This window comes from Stegodyphus dumicola, chromosome 4 (assembly GCF_044657685.1).
Source record: "Stegodyphus dumicola isolate Sdum_Otavi_A_Nest chromosome 4, ASM4465768v1".
Lineage (NCBI taxonomy): Eukaryota > Metazoa > Arthropoda > Arachnida > Araneae > Eresidae > Stegodyphus > Stegodyphus dumicola.
Window position 1 is genome coordinate 225,070,883 of NC_140771.1, and position 16,853 is coordinate 225,087,735.

Here is a 16,853-nt window from a genome sequence, read left to right on the forward strand (position 1 = left end):
AGAATTGTCACTGAAATAGAGGTGTTTCTTACAGGAGATACTTACTACCTTACATATTTCATAATGCATAGTTTCAAACTAAAATTTTAAAAGATAATTTAAGCTTTAAGAGTTTGACCAATTTGGATTATATCCCATCTTTTAGTAAAAATATATGAAGCATAATTTTTTACATTAATCCTTCATAATGTATTTTCCCAATTTGGAGTTCTTTTGCAAGCTATTCTGTTGTGAAATATAAAATACATGTTAATGATTTTATATTTCCTTTGCGAGAATAATTTCAAAAAGCACTCACTGCATAATTCTTAAAGCTTTGTTATTTATTAGAATTCAAGAATCACTCTTAAAAATCAATCGTGTCACAAAGCTGCAAAAAATATTTTCTAAAGATTGATCTCAGACTCATGATTAGAATTTAATTATGTATTTGTTGTAAATATGTTAGATATGGTTTTAGGGACGTAAAGATATGTTGCTGATAATATCTGTGTGACTGCTATTGAAGGAAAAAACAATGAATAGGTTAGGCTTTGCCTTTGTTACTGTGTTCTTGTATGGCCACATGATTAGAGTAATATGATAGAATTGTTACAGTTGGTGGATTTAATTTGCCAGCTGATGGCACTTCAGTATTCTGAAATTCCCGTTTAAAGTTAATCCACTGCAAGTTATTTAGTCATTAATTTAACATGTTGGAATCATTTGAAATAAATGTCAATATGAAAATTAATATTTAACTGTTAATACATTTGAATTATTAAGTATAACAATAGAAATTACTTGCAGGTACCAGCCTTTAAACTTCAGATAGAAAATAAATATAAATTTCATTTTTTTCTATATTATTGTTTTTGTTATTTAATATGTTTTGATTAATATTCAATAAATGAGATTTAAAATTTATTTTTGTTATAAGATGTTACAGTTTATCAACTGCTTCCAGATCGAGCATTTAGCCCACATACAATTTGAGGCTGACACCACTGGTCTAAAGAATATTTCAGTTATGCTTTAACAGTGCATGCTACCAATGCATGAAGATATTACAAATTATGAAGTGTATGACACTGAGAAATGCATAATGTTATGCATATGTTAATGTATAACATTTTTATGTGCATGCTAATCAAATGCAGGAGAATATTATTTTAAATGTCAGGGTCTTTTTGTGTTAATTCCTTATTTTTAGTAAAGTTCAGTTAAGTGACTGTTACAAAGAATCTCAATTCAACAAATTTAATGCAAATTAAAACAACTGTTGTTTTATTATGATCTAGTTTAGCTTAGTGCTTTAAATATAGTTTTATTACATTTTTGTGTCATTTGTAGTAAAATTTCTGAGATATATTGTGTTGAAAATACAGCAGTATGTTATGTTTTGTAATGGTATTTTCATTTGTGATAGGTATGCTTTCACATCAATTAAAACAGTTTAGGATAGATGGTGAAAAATCAATAATTCAAAATCCAACAGAAGCTCAAAGGTTAGTGATATTTTATGGTTGAAAATTTCTCTTAAGTTGGGAAATATTTATTGAAAATACTGAAAATTCCAACTATCTTGAATATTTCAGGAAAGAGCATGAAAAGTGTGAATTTGAGTTGCATGAAGTTTATGCTATTGATGTTCTTGTAAGCACTGGGGAAGGAAAGGTAAAGATTATATCATATTCATTATTTTAATTTTGTATAATTGTACATTATTTTTCAAAATGATGTATGGTATTTTAAAAGACTATAATAAATTCATTTTTAAACAGAGAAATTGCAGAATGGGTTTAAAAAGAATAAAAACTCCAATATCTTCTTTTCTCTGGTACCTCTATTGAATACAGAAGGTATGGTCTATGATCGCTAGAATGAAAATTGGTGTCTCAGGAAGAGAAGGCATTTTGTGTCTTGCATTATGCGAAATCAGAATCTGTGATGTGGGTCAAACATGTGTTTTGTAGATCATTTGGAAAAGATAGTCCGACTGAGAAAAGCATTCAAAAGTAGTATCATCAGTTTGAACAGGCTTTATAAAAGTAGGCTACTTATTAGTAGCTAGAATGTTTAAAAGATAAGAACAATTTTTCTACATAGCCCAAAGAAATCAGCTAGCCAAGCAAATTATGAACTAAAACTTCGAACAATGGTGTGGTGTGTTTAGAGAAAATGATTGCAAATAAAACCTTACAGATTACAGATGACTTTATTTGATTTATTTGCTATAGACAAGAACCAACAAACTGAGTTTTGCATGAACAAATGTGAACATGAGGACGTTTTCCTTTCTTCCGTCTTGTCTTTCAGTCATGAGACAACATTCCATATCAGCAGGAAGGTAAACTTTTACAATGTTTAAATCCCGGAGGCAGAAAACCTTCACTGTGACGTGGAGCCTGAAGCAAAATCAGCAAAAGTGGATGTGGTCCCCCCTCCCCCGCAGTTTCGGAGACCAAATTGTATGGGCCATATTTTTCATGGAGGAGATAGTGATTGGCAACACGTATCTTGGTATGTTAAAGATCTGACTTTTTCCACAATTACAGAAAGACTCAAATAATTTTGTCCATCATCAGGATAGTATGCATCCATACTGGAAGCTGGAAGTCCATGAATTCCTCAACAGTGATTCCTAATTGTTAGATTGGCTGCACTGGAACAAATGGCAAATTGACATTTCCTTGGGCACCCGTGTGACTTTTTCCTGTGGAACTTAAAGAAAGATAAAGTGTATGTTCCAGCACTGTTATGCAACTTGGAGGACCTAAAAACACACATAGGTAATGGGAAGGAATGGACTGTTGTCTGCATGAATCAAGGAAGTCGTATCGAGCAACCACAGTGTCATAAAAATAAAAATATTCGAGTTGTCCTTTCCTTTTTATTTGTTTTGGTGTTTTTTTTTTTTTTTTTTTTTTTTTTTTTTTTTTTATGATTGACTTCTAGTATGTTAAAATACCATACATCCTTTTGAATAACTACATGGTAAATTCTTGCATATACATAAAGATTCAAATCTTTTTATCAAAAATATTAATTCTTGTTGCAGGGTCGAGAGATGGATACAAGGACAACAGTATTTAAAAAAACAGATGAAGTGTATCAGCTTAAAATGAAAGCATCAAGAGGTATAAAAAAGATACTTATTTTAGTTAATAAATTTATTGGTTTGAGTTTGCCTGTTTTATAATTGAATTGTTTATTCCAGGTAGCACATTAATTTATTATTATTATTACTTGATTAATTGAGGGCTTTAATGAGGTATAAGTATATGCTGTTTGCTGATTTTTTGCTATCAATTGTTTTCATAACTCTACTCAAATTTAATGATTTATTTCCCACTTCCTAAAAAGGACAAATTTATTCTTGAGATGTAGACAACATTCAGTGTTGCATAAGCAGTTTTGAAGGAAGCTATCAATTAATTCTTGTGTAATTAACTGGCATCCCTTCAAAAGGTTCAAACTTAGCTGTTAGAGTAATCTTGTTGGGGACTAATATTCTACCAGTCTCCACCAATTGTTTCGAAAACAAGTTCAATGAGTACACTTGCCAATCCATTTGAGATCTTCAGATTCTAGATAATCCTTTACCAAACAAGCTTGAAAAGATCTCAGATTATTATCTGTTAAGTAGGAATTATGAGCCAATGATGCTCTTGAAAAAGGAAACTTAGAATAGGTTACACAGTTACATCACTTATAAGCTGATATAGCTATTTACAGTAATGCTGTTTTGGACATTTATAAAAACGTTTTCATGAGAACTTGCTCTTTTTGCTGATAGTTGATTGAGAATCTCAATTCTAATTACCAAGACTTATCCGATTTCTGCCAAAGCCGAAACAATTCGCCTTTCGTGCTAAACACTCCACTCAGGCCCAGCTGCCGAGAGTAGTGGAAATCATTCATACAGGTGCTCGTAATGGAAAGCCCACACCGATCGTCTGTTTAGACATAGCTAAAGCTTTCGACAGGTGTTGGCACATCAGCATAATATACAAGCTCATGCAACTTGATATTTCGGCTGATTTTGTGCGTCTTATGCCCTCCTATCTCACTAATCGCACATTTTGTGTAAAAGTTAAATGCTGTCGTCCCCCCCCCATCCTATCTTGGCTAGTGTACCTCAAGGGGAGCTAATAAGTGCCTATTTTTCAACCTGTATGTAAATGGCATTCCACGATCACCCACTGTCGATCAAACACTACATCATCTCCAGCAATACCTGTCAGATTTAGAGTCCTGGTCAGTTGACTGGAAAATAAAAATTAACGTTGCCAAAATTGCTGTCACAGTCTTCTTTTCCAGAAAGAGGAATGTCCATAGCCAACTCCAACCGTTCAAGCTCTACGCTGAAAACTTACCTTGGGTGGATTACTATAAATATATAAGAGTTTATTTGGATGTGAAGCTCATCTGGGGCATTCACATCTCCTATGCTATATCCAAAGCCAGAACCATCAGAAGTCAACTTATGCAACTAATATCCAGAAGAAGCCACCTCTCTCTCCGTAACAAAGTCCTGCTCTATTCAAGTACCATCATGCCAATCCTAACATATGCCGCATCCATCTGGTTCACCGCAGCTGACTCCCACCTGAAGAAGATACAAGTTTTTCAGAACATCACGCTTCACATCCTATCTAATGCTCACATAATGAAGTACTTCATTCAGACCTAAAAATTCTACCCCTCGATGCTTATTTTAAGCACGTTTCGGCCAAATTCTTTAACCACATTGAATGGATTAGTAACCCGGTCTTGCACTCCATCCCCGCTTACAATCCGGCAGAACCCAGCTCTGCCAAGCGACCTAGGGTTTTCATGGACAGATCTTTTAACATCTTCCCTAAGATGCCAAAAAAGGGTTTGCTTGCTTGACCAGGGAAACTAACTGTTTAAATTACAAGTACTTCACAGGCCTAACCCGGCTACTCATAATTTTACTTACCCCCCCCCCCCACACACACCTGATCTGGCATCGTTCTCTGCAAATACCATCCCCATGTTGCACTGAGGAAATTATACCCACTTTTACCCAGACTACTCTCACTCAATCATACTTCACTCACCTCCTATAGTTTAATAACTTAAATTCACTTAAATAGTCTTCTTAATGTAACCTCTAACGCCTAAGAATTCAAAATGAAGAATTTCTTCAAATACTGTAAGAAAATAACGTTTCTAGTGACTAAAACCTGCTCCTTCAGTTAGATAAAGCTGATGACTTCCCCCCAAACAACTCTTCGCACTCCTAATTTTTACTCTCCTTCTTCAGTCAATGCCCCACGCGCGCGACCACTCCAAGGCTCTCAGCTTCTTGCTTGGTTACAAAACCTGCCCTAACCTTTCCCTGAGGACCAGTACTTTCAAAATTGCAACCCACTCCATCAACTGTTTTGTCTCCATAGCAACCACTCACGCTGAATGCGTATCGGTTGCTCTCCTGCTGTACCTGAGTTACCTGCAGTTAAATCACAATGGGGGCTAAATGCTTGTACTCTCTGCTTGTGCTCTTAACAATAAGGACACCTTAGCGACTTTTTGACTTCAGCTTAACAGCTTTTCCTTTCACCTTTAACGAATGCTTCTCTCAATTATTTCATTTTTCATTAACGATGATGTGAAGGTAATTGCAATTAATTGCATAGGTACTCCATAACCAAACGCCTTGGTCCTTGGTCCAAGACTTATCCGTGAAAAGATTAACTTGTGGTTTGAACTGCATAGGGGTTAGTAAAGTACATTCTTCCACAGGGGAAAGTTTATGAAGTGCAAATCTGGGGTTACTTCACTTTGGAGATTTTTTTGCTGCAACTTACAGTGAACAGTAAAATTACTTACCTTCATCCTAATACTGCTTTGTAGTCTGTAATGAGTTGTTTAACCATTACCTGATGATTTCTTCTTCCAATTAGGGCTGCAGATTGGTTTTGAAAAGGATTGATGATTTTCATCATGGTAACAAGCCTCTCCTATAATATTAAATATTTGCCTGTTCTTAAGGTAATATTTGGAAGGTAATAACTTTGATATAACTATAAAAATCAGATAATGACTGAAGCTGTTGCTATTCCAGTTGGCCACTTAGTCAACATTCATTATATTTATCTGCGCATAATATTAATTCTCAGTTACCTTTGTAAGGAAGAATATAAAGTAAATTTCAGAGTATGTTTTTCAAACTGATTTCTTATTTGTGTAAATTGTGTTTGTTTACATGCTTTATTCTTTTTATTCATTTTTTTCACATGCATAGAAATACACCAATTTTAGCTGCATTTACAAATGTGAACTGTGAGTTTTCATTTTGCGCAACAAGTTATTTTGCATGTAAATTGTAAATAATTGCTAAACAACTACCATGAAATGTATTTCTTCCAATTTACACACCTATTCTTTTAGAGTTTAAAATTTGTGACTGTGTGTATTAATAATAAAATACTTTTTCCCTCTTTGGTGAATTCCTAAAAATTATATTTATTATAATTATCGTTGCTGATGGTGGATAGCTTTATTGATTTAAATCTTTTTCCCCTCCATTCTAGCTTTCTTCAGTGAGGTGGACAAACGGTTTGGAAATATGCCTTTTACTTTAAGGTAAAAAAAATAAAAATTGTGTGTTTATATGTGTGTGTATGTGATGATTTATTAATAAATTAGAGAAGGCATCAATTAACTCTGCTGTCAGGGTTGGGATGGTGATAGAAGATAACTTGAAACTGTTTTGTAGATAAAATGATGGCAATCAAATGTTGCCGCCTTAGCGATTAAACATATTTTATTTCTGAATAAAACAATTTTTTAGGAGCATATGCCTATTGTTCCAGTTTGAATAGAAACTTTCACTCTGCCGATGTTCCGGTTTGATTAGAAGCAAACTTTTCTCTGCCTCAGAATGGCAACAGTAAGAACTTGACTTTCGATTTGTTATGATGCAGCTAGAACGCTGCTCATGAGATGTAACATTAGATTTGATTCTAGATTCTAGATTAGATTAATTTTAGTATTTTAAATCCTTTTAAATCTAGATTGAGTATTTGATAATAGAATTATAACTGAACCACCGCTTCCAGAAACTTAGATGTGGCATTTAGATACGTCGTTAGATGCGTAGGCAATGCCATTCGTTGATTCGATTAGTGTACATTAGTGCGTACATAAACACCTATTGTAAATCATTTAGCACAGTAGGTGCAGTCTGAAGCCCTGAAGGCCCCAAGTCTAATCTTTGGCGTTTGTGAACAATGGGCAATGGAGCAGCGAGATACAAGTTAGTCAGGCAGGAAGAATAGAAAAAGGGACTGCATATTTAAAAACCTGGGGTATTTATAAGCTTGGCTTCTTTGTTTGTTTTTAAAATGGTGATTGGATGAGCTTGCAGTATTGCAGACCACTGCAGAAGGAATGATGTCAGTGACACAGTACAATTTTTCTGAAGGGAGGACACAGGCAAATAAAATCGGATATTAAAAGGGCTATTGTCAATTAAAAGTTAGTAATTATCCTTCATGTTTTGTATCTTGCATGTATTTATCTTCATCCTTAGGAAATTTAGAATAATTTTTCTTATAGCATTTTATCTATCTATTATGTATATAATGGTCTTAATAATTTTGTATATTAAATTTTCTTATTAAAATTTCAATCGATCAAAATTAATTCACTGTAGACTTATGTGTAGAACTTTAAATGAAAAATCAAGCATGTTCAGTCAGTTAATACTTGTATTTAATTTAATATTTCAAAGAATATTAAAATTATTCAAAAAACATGAAATTTAGAATATCCTACTAATTTATTTTATGATTAGAATCATGTTGTTAATAGTTCAGTAACCTGAACCAAGCATTTTACAGTAAGTTTAAGTTATGTTTGGAATTCCTTCACAATGGTGTCGCAGTGCAGTGTGAAAACTCCCAGTTTCTTTGGTTTTTGCACAAAAAAATCACCCGGGTTTCCGAATTCCAAGATTGGTTGGTAGCTATGCAAAACATTTACAGTGGACTATATAAAGTCACATTTTGAGATTAATAGGCAAAAAACATTTATGCCAAGCTATTTCTTGGGGGGGGGGGTCTCCCTTCATACAAAATATGTTATTTTTAGTGTCATCAATTTTGCTGTCTTTCAGAGATTAATATTGCCTTTCAAACTCATTTAATTTTATGAAAATGTGTATTAAGATATAAAATTTCTGCATAATTTTTAGTAAAATAGGTTTTTTTTTTTGTCTGTGTGATATAAATGAAAGTACATCTTTAAAAATGTTATTCAGTTCCTTCTAGACAAAAGTCAAGGTCATCTGCAGTGGGTAGCAATATTTTTGATCGTGAAGCATATTATAACTTTATTACAGAGATATATTTAACTGCTAAAAACAAAATAAAAAATCAAAAACTTGAATATTTATTTGAGAAATCGTTTTGATTAATGTATGATGAATTTTCATTTGTTGTTCACTTTGTACACAAACAAATACAAGCTTTTCATGTTAACGTACTCCCTTCTATGAAATTAAGAGCATTATATGTTAATTAGTATAAAAATTCAATAGATGTATTTCAAGTGTTAATCATTTGCTAATTTTAAAGTATGGAGCTGTATGTAGCTATCTTTACTACTATAAGACAATAGGGAGATAAAATTTTTAAGCATTAAAAAAGAGAAGTTTTTTTTAGTTTCAGTACTTTAATAAACAAATAATTACATGAATGAGAGACTTAAAAACAAGAGCTCTGTTATAAGAGAAATGGATAACTCAATTTAAAGGTGGCCAGTGGACAACACTTGGTTAAGATCTCTTGAAGTGTGCTATTCTGTCTCCATATGAATAAGAATCAAAGTACCAAGTTGGTGGTAGTTGCATTTTGCTGTAGAAAATTTTTTGCCATGTTTTGTTTTGTAATAAAAATATGCTAATGTGTACTAGTAGTCGAGTCATTAAGAAAGTGCTTTTGAATTTGTCTACTTATTGCAAATTTATAACTATCTTTAACTTAACATTGATTAATTTAAATTCAAATTCCACAATTATATTAATCTTTGCTGGTTATATTATTGGAATTGCATCATTTGGTGCTTAACCATTATTTTCGTATAAATCATATAAAAAAAAAAAAAGGTCTTTAAACTTTTGGGTCTTTAATGTTATATTTTCCTGGTTATTTTTCTCTTAGTTATAAAACAATTGTGATTTTTAGTTTATGAACAGTCACATTAAATGTATATTAACATCAACTTTACAGTATTTTGAAACAGAATTATCTCCAGTTTACATAAACAGTCAAATTTAGTATTTCTCATCACATATAGTTTCCAAATGTTTATAGCATGATTTTGCAGAATGAGTGTGTTATATTTGTATTACTTATATTTTTAATTGTGTAAAGGAAAATGTTTCTTTCTTTTAAGGTCCTTTGAAGATGAAAAGAAAGCTAGGATGGGTGTAGTAGAATGTGTAAATCATAAACTTGTAGAGCCATTCACTGTATTATATGAAAAAGAAGGTTAGTTACATTTAAAGTAGAATTAAACAATTTTATTATTCTTTTGCATGCAGTACAATTCCAATAACTCTCATCTGCCTTGAGACTAACAGTTTTATGGAGTGAATAATTTTAATGTCTTTTGAAGTTTTTTAATTTGATTTTAATGTCTTTTTAATGTTTTGTTTACACTTTCCCCTCTCTAATTTTCATGCTAAATTTGGATTGTGTGGTCATAAACACCTAAATAAAAAATGTGCAAACCTTAAAAATTATTCAAGTACAGTAATACCCTGAAGTGTCAGTCCGACAAAAAGCCGGCTGAAGATATAACTTTGCAATCAAATGTGTATGAATTTTAGTTAAATAGAGCCATGAGTTGTAGTTTTCTTACATGTCAATGTAAAATAGTATTAAAATTAATGTGCTGCTTAAAAAGGAGTTATTTTGATGTAGATACTGGCATTTTCACTTATAAGCAAAATGCAAGTATTGAAGTGAACACGAAAAGTATAATGATATGGTGCATGTAAAAAAGAGATTTTATGGAGGCATCTGAAATAACTGTCTCTGTTTGTGAAAGAAAGTGTGTATGTAGAAATGGAAAGTACCCTTAAACACTTGGTCGCTTAACATATGATTATGCGTTCTGTGGTGAAAATTTTTTCAGCGTGTTCTATCGTCATTTTGCTCCATTAATTGTGGAATATCCATAATGTTTATGGTGTATATTATATCAATAAGCTTTTACACATATGCATAAAAGCTGATTGATATCAGTACACATTTTTTTACACTATTTTAGAAAGATACTGATACTATTTTTTTTTTTTTTTTTTTTTAAGTTTAGTATTAAAAATTAGAGTAGCTGTGAAGATATAATAATTCTTAACAGCTATGGTGTATATTTTTGCATGATATTATGTGCTTCTGATGCTTTGTCTTTTTATATAATGAGTGTATTTATTAACTTGATGTTATTCTAGACTTAAAATTGTAAAATTATATATATGTTAAAAATTGTTATTAAGTTTTTAATTTTGTTGTGTACATGTAGTACTGATTTTCTTTTTCTGGTATATTCATTTAATAAAATCACATACCTGTGTACTTTTTATACTATTATTTTGATATTAATAGTAAAAATATGTTTATCATTGTGTGTAAGTATTACATTTGGGGAAGTGAATAAATAGGCAGTAAAACCTTTATGAACTTAGTGTCTCTGTTAGTTCAGCCAACAATCAGTTAAGAGAAAACACTGAAGAAACGTAACTTAGAAAGGATATAATGAAAATCTAACATTAACAGATTTTTGTATCAGTAAATTATCCTTTGGGTTTTCAGTCACAGCTCATTTAATGGCCTACTTACAGGCCTAATGATAAATTAGTAGATATGTTTTAAAAAAAGTAAAGGAATGCGAAGACATCAATCAAACTGATATTTTTGATTGGGTTAATGTATGAAATAGAGAATTACAAAGAATCCATTCATGTCTTAAATACAATAATAAAGATAATAAAACTTGTAGTCCTGAAAATGATATTAACTATAATGGCAAAATGGAAAGGGACAGTGTGTAAAAATAGCTATGTTCCTTAATATATAGGACAACATTCTGATATTCATGTCTTGTCCTAAGGATCATTTGTTGGTCGATACTTCCACAAAAGGGATAAAAACTTCGAAAGAAGTCTCATAAAATGCATGTAAGAAATTTGAGAAAATTTTGAATTTTTTTATTTCAATTTTTTCCATGAATAGTTTTGTCCTAAAATCAAATCTTGAGCAGGTTGTTTATTTAATCAAAGGAAACACTAATAAAGAGTTTGTTAAAATGTTAATAATAGTACTTGTGCACTCACTTTTAGAATTTCGAGCAAATAATTTCAGAAAATCTTGTCGAAAGAAAAACTGATATGATTTAAAACTTAGTCTCTATTAATTAAGTTTTTATTTATCTGAGGTGGTTGTGCGTCCATTTGTTTTGAATAATTGAGGTTTTTCTGTGTTATTTTTCCTGTAATGTAGCAAGATTATTGAAGGTGTGCATGGCATCTGTAATTTTCTGTATGTCGTAAATTAAAAGAAAAAAAGAAAAACTGCTTTTTTGCAAAAATACCAAAAAGGAATGGGGGGACAATGTGCTGCACTGATTGGAAAATTGTCTAGAACTTCATAATGAACCTGATAATTCTTAGACTTACTGGAATGAGCCCATTCACCTTTTGACTAATTAGAAAATATGTAGTTTTTTGCTCAAAGAGCCAGTGTTGCAGTGAGCCCAAAATACAGATGGCTTCATAAAAAGAATGCAGATCAAACAGGATTTTTCTTTCAGTGCTTGCTTTAGCATAACTGCCAACTCTTCTGTTTTTCTTCAGAGTAATTACATTATCACACATTGACTGTGTAAATAAACTGCAGAAATAAGTGAGAAAACATATGTGTGTGTAATTTTTTGGTTGTTTGTTTTTATAGCTAACATTAAATTTCAAAGTATGGGCATTTTTCCCCTTCGTACTGTATAGCTCCCTTCAGATGAGGGTGTAAAGGGCATAAGTGGTTAAAGCCGAGTTTTGTTGCCAAGGCAACCAGTCTGTGCTATGTCACAAAATCTGGTTTAGGGCTCGTGGCATAGGGTTCAAAGTTTTAAACTTTACGCCGAGTTTTAGGATAAGCGTTGACCAATCAGAGCGAAGCGGCGTTCTACAGAATATTTCACTGTTACAAAACAAGCAGAGCGAACATGGGAAATCAAACGAGTAGGAGAACAGCGTAGGGAAGTGATAGACACATCCACTCATGCACAAATTTAGCTTCTCTCGTTGGCCACGGCTTACGTCCGTTCTCGCAGGTGTGAACGAAACTCCCGTATTTTATGCCCTTTACGCCACCGTCTGAACATAGCCTATGCCTTTATGGTATAATTTCGAGTACATACATCTAGCAATCAGGAAGTCCAGAGTTTGAATCCCAGTAAGAGCATTGCTGATCCTTTATGTTCCCTAACTCTGAAAATTCATAATAACTTTAGAGTTGCGCCCAAATTGAAAATGTGATGGATAACAATTCGCCACTACTAGTAATTGGCAGATGGAAGGTCTTACACTTTAAAATCTAGCCAGGGCATTGCTCTTTTTTTTTTTTTTTATGCTTCCTGCTCCCTATTAATTGCCTAAGTTTTCTAAATAGTGGCTTAAATATAATACAGCACTACATAAAATAGCAGACTTTTTTATATTCTTAACTTCTAATATGAAGAATATAGTTTTTCTCTCAGTAAAATAATACTTCTCAGTGTGGATGGGTAAATTATGTTTTTGTTTTTGAAATATTTTAATACAGAGTTTCCCAACCTTTTCATTCTTATGGAAACCTTTTGACAATGTTCAAATCTTAGTGAGTCCCAGCATCCATGTAGCAATATTTTTTTTTTAATATTTCTGTTTATGATCATTAATGGAAACAAAAAAAAAGTTTGTTTTTTGTTTTATTTCTTCATTTTAGTTGCTTAGTTCAAAACAAAATCTCCCAAATAATTTTTAATAAACCATCTGATTGTAAGTCACAGAGCTCTTCTATTAAGTTTTTCAAGTTAGGTTTTGGGGATGAACAGAAGATTGAGAGAATGTATTCCTCATCCAGTCATATAGTGTTGGCAGGGGTAGAAAATAATAATCAATTTTCTTTGACAACTCATCTGTGTGAGAGACAATAAAGCTTGAAAACTTTTGGTATCTATATTTTAAGATTCCCTTTTACGACATGATCTTTCCATAAATTTAATTTCCTTTTAAATCACTGAGTGAGTAATTTTTCTCTGTCATCTTGGATTAACTTATTCAATTGATTTAAGTGATGGAAAATATCTGCTAAATAAGCTGGCGTTTACGTCTGCATTTGATCCTCAAAGCATTTAATAAAATCTTGTTTGTCATTTTGTTGAAAATGTGTATGCATTTCTTTTTTTTCAGTTCAGCTACCTTGTAAAAACTCAGCATGCACTTAACCACCAAATTTCAGTGTATAACAACAGATTTGTGTACTTGTTATACATTTATTTCATGGAAATTTTTTAAATTCTGGAGTAAAGTGGCTGTTGTGTAGTGGAATTTACCATTTTTATAACATCATCAAATACCTTTTGTAGTTCATTGTCAAGAGGTGTTTATATTAAAATTTCTCTACGAGTAAAACATTGTGTAAAAACAACATTGGCATTTTTTAAAGTCATCCATGAAGGCAGCTGTATCTGTACAAATGCCAGTACAATCCTTTAAGGAAAGATCTTTCATATAGATATGCAGATAAAATATTAAATATATTTATTTCTCTTCTTCTCTCAAGTAATTCTTTACAGCAGAGGAAGTTTCATGAATTTCTCCCTTGTTAACACATCTTACAAATAACATTTGTTAGCTAAATCTGTTTACTTGAACTGAACAATATCCATTTTTCAATTTATCACACAAAGCCTTTTTAACATCATATGGCTTATTGATTTATCGACTTACTGTATTATTCAGAAGTGGAATATTTTCAGTTTCTCTTTCTGATTCTTCTCTCAACATTTTGTTCATGATAATTTTACAGGCAGGCATTATCAGATTTTCACTGACTGTGTGACTTTTCCTTTTCTGTGCACAGCTTTTCCACTAACTATGGATGTATTTACAAAAGCTGTACATTCTATTTATTTTGAGATTTTTAACGGTTTTAAAATAACAAATTTATTTCTCATAGTGGTATGCTTTGCTGTGAAATGTCTGTTCAGTTTTGTTGAGCCATTGCTGTGTTTGAAAGATTTTGCCACAAATGAGACACAGTGAAGGATGACATTCTGTATCACCAGCACTTGAATAAATAGCTTTTGTTGTAGTAACAACCTTTTTTGCATCTTTTTCTTTTTCAACTTATTTATCAGTCTTTTGAAGTTTTGTCTGAAATTCGAAATCTTCATGACTAGTTTCTTCAGAATTATCTGAATTGTTTGTAACCATATTTTAACTTAAAATCTGTAATAGAATTAAAAAATGAGAAATTAAACTGAATAAAATAGTAAAATAAAAATATGCACTACAACTCTGTTTAATCACATGATCCTACTTTTCTTGTATCACTAATGCATATGCAGTCACATTAAGTTTTAATCTGTGATATTAAAGCTGCTTTCAGCTGTTGAGTTATGCTTAATTAGATTTATATTGCATGCATAGCCTTGGTGCAGTTGAATGAAAAATGTTAAAGAATAAGTAAAGCTCTTTACATTTAAAAAAAAAAAAAAAAAAAAAAATCATTCTTTTCTTTCTTTCTTTTTTCTTCCCCCCTATTTGAATTGGTAACAAAAGTAATAAGAAAATTAAACAACTGTTGAAAATGTCTGAAGAATCTAGCTAAGCCTAGCCAAACAACAAAGGCAGCTTTTCAATTATCATCGATTTGGCGCTTGCTAGAGTCACACCTGCCCCCCCCCGGTTGAAATTACCCGAGTAAAATTGTTTTCCCTTTTATAGCATACATGTTATTTCCTTATTTCTTTCTGAACTCTGGTTGGCAAACACTGTCATAATATGTATTTCAGATATTGATAAAATTTTAGGTATTTTTATAAATGTTATTTTGAATGTTTAAAAAGAAACATAAGCTAAACTTATTTTTAATTTTAGGTGAACATGTTGCACAGTTTAAATTTACAGTGCTGCTAATGCCATCAGGATCTCATAAAATTACTTCTGGTCCAATTGATTTAGATTTATATGAAACAGAATTAGTAGTTGATGATGATTCTCTGAAAGTGAGTCTTAGTCTTTTATTTAATGAATAATTTTATGTTTGAAAATATTTTCCTGTGCCAGCATGTATAATACGAGGGTTGGAACTTTAATAGTGGCAACACAGCTGAAAAAACGCTACGCAACAAAACCAAAGAATATCACGTATACCACGAAAAAACGCTATGCAACAAAACCAAAGAATATCACGTATACCACACGTGAACTACATACCTACCTTACCTCTCAGCAAAAAGACTCGTCATGCCTACGTCATGCGCATGCGGAGTGACACGAAGAATGGATCCTTGTATTAGCTCGCGGTCTAAAGTAAGTGTTGTCATGAAGTTTTCAAAACAAGAACAACGATGTTGGATAAAAATTGAATGTGCCAGAAGTCGTACTGCACGACAGTGTCATCAAGGGCTTCAAGAAGCTTGCGGGGAATCTGCATTGCCTTACAGAACCGTAGCAAGATGGGTGAAAGCATTCAATGAAGGACGCCAAAACGTGGCAGACATGCTGCGGCCAGGTCCTCCGAATGTCAGCGATGCAGACGTGCAAGCTGTTGCCGCACTAATGGACAGTGATCGCCGCCAAACGATTTGTCAGCTGGCCGGACAAACAGGATTAGCGCATACAGTTGTGCTGCACATTCTGAAGGAATGCCTGTCCATGAGAAAAATTGCTTCACGATGGGTTCCACATCAATTGACGGAAATGCAGAAATGGCTACGATACGATGCTGCCCGAAGTTATGGTACCGAAAGTTATGGTGATTCTTGTGTACGACTGTGATGGTGTCATCCTAACGCATACCGTTCTCCCACAGCAGACCGTCACTGCGCAGTATTATTGCTCATTTTTGGAGCACAATCTCTGACCAGCTTTGAGGGAAAAAAACGGCGACGCTTTCTACAGAACGCTCCTCTCATTTTGCATGACAATGCTTGGCCGCATGCAGCGCAAGCTGTGACTGATTTGTTCAAGCGATGGGGCTGGGAAATGCTTTACCATCCACCATACTCCCCAGATCTAAGCCCTTGTGACTATGACTTAATTCCTAAGATGAAGGAACCACTTCGTGGCACTCGCTTCCAAACTGTTCCTGAGATTCTTGCGGCAGTAGACCGGTCCATTCAAACTATCAACAAAACAGGCGCTGCTACAGGTACTCTGCAACTTCCACATCGTTGGAAACGGGTTGTACACACTGCTGGCGACTATATTGAAGGACTGTAAAACATGGTGACATGAATCACTTTAGTATTCCTTGTAAATAAATAGTTGCCACTATTTAAAGTTCCAACCCTTGTATATGGAGTAGAGCATGTGATAAATATCTGGTAATATATATTTTAAATGCATTATCTGTATTCCTATAAATGACAAGATACTTCTTGAAAGAAAAGTAGAGTCACTTGTGTATCATCAAAGATTATGAGCACTTGACAGAAATGTAGATTAGCAACAGTCATAATAAGGGCACAGTAGCTGAGTGAGATTGAAACGGGTATGTTTATCAATACCAGTTTGGTAATTTCATTTATGAGATTTTTGATAAGTACTAGTTGCATGCAGCGATGAGTATTGT

The 16,853-nt window shown here is 32.8% G+C and overlaps 1 protein-coding gene across 1 annotated transcript in view; it reads left to right on the forward strand.

The window, feature by feature from the left end:
* LOC118182168 (proliferation-associated protein 2G4) overlaps window positions 1–16,853 on the forward strand; it is a 48,349-nt gene that overhangs the window by 20,267 nt on the left and 11,229 nt on the right. Inside the window, exons 7-12 of the mRNA XM_085816040.1 lie at window positions 1,409–1,487; window positions 1,578–1,656; window positions 3,041–3,119; window positions 6,543–6,594; window positions 9,409–9,503; window positions 15,155–15,282. Coding sequence (XP_085672166.1) covers window positions 1,409–1,487; window positions 1,578–1,656; window positions 3,041–3,119; window positions 6,543–6,594; window positions 9,409–9,503; window positions 15,155–15,282 — 512 coding nt within the window. The remainder of the gene's footprint in view (window positions 1–1,408; window positions 1,488–1,577; window positions 1,657–3,040; window positions 3,120–6,542; window positions 6,595–9,408; window positions 9,504–15,154; window positions 15,283–16,853) is intronic.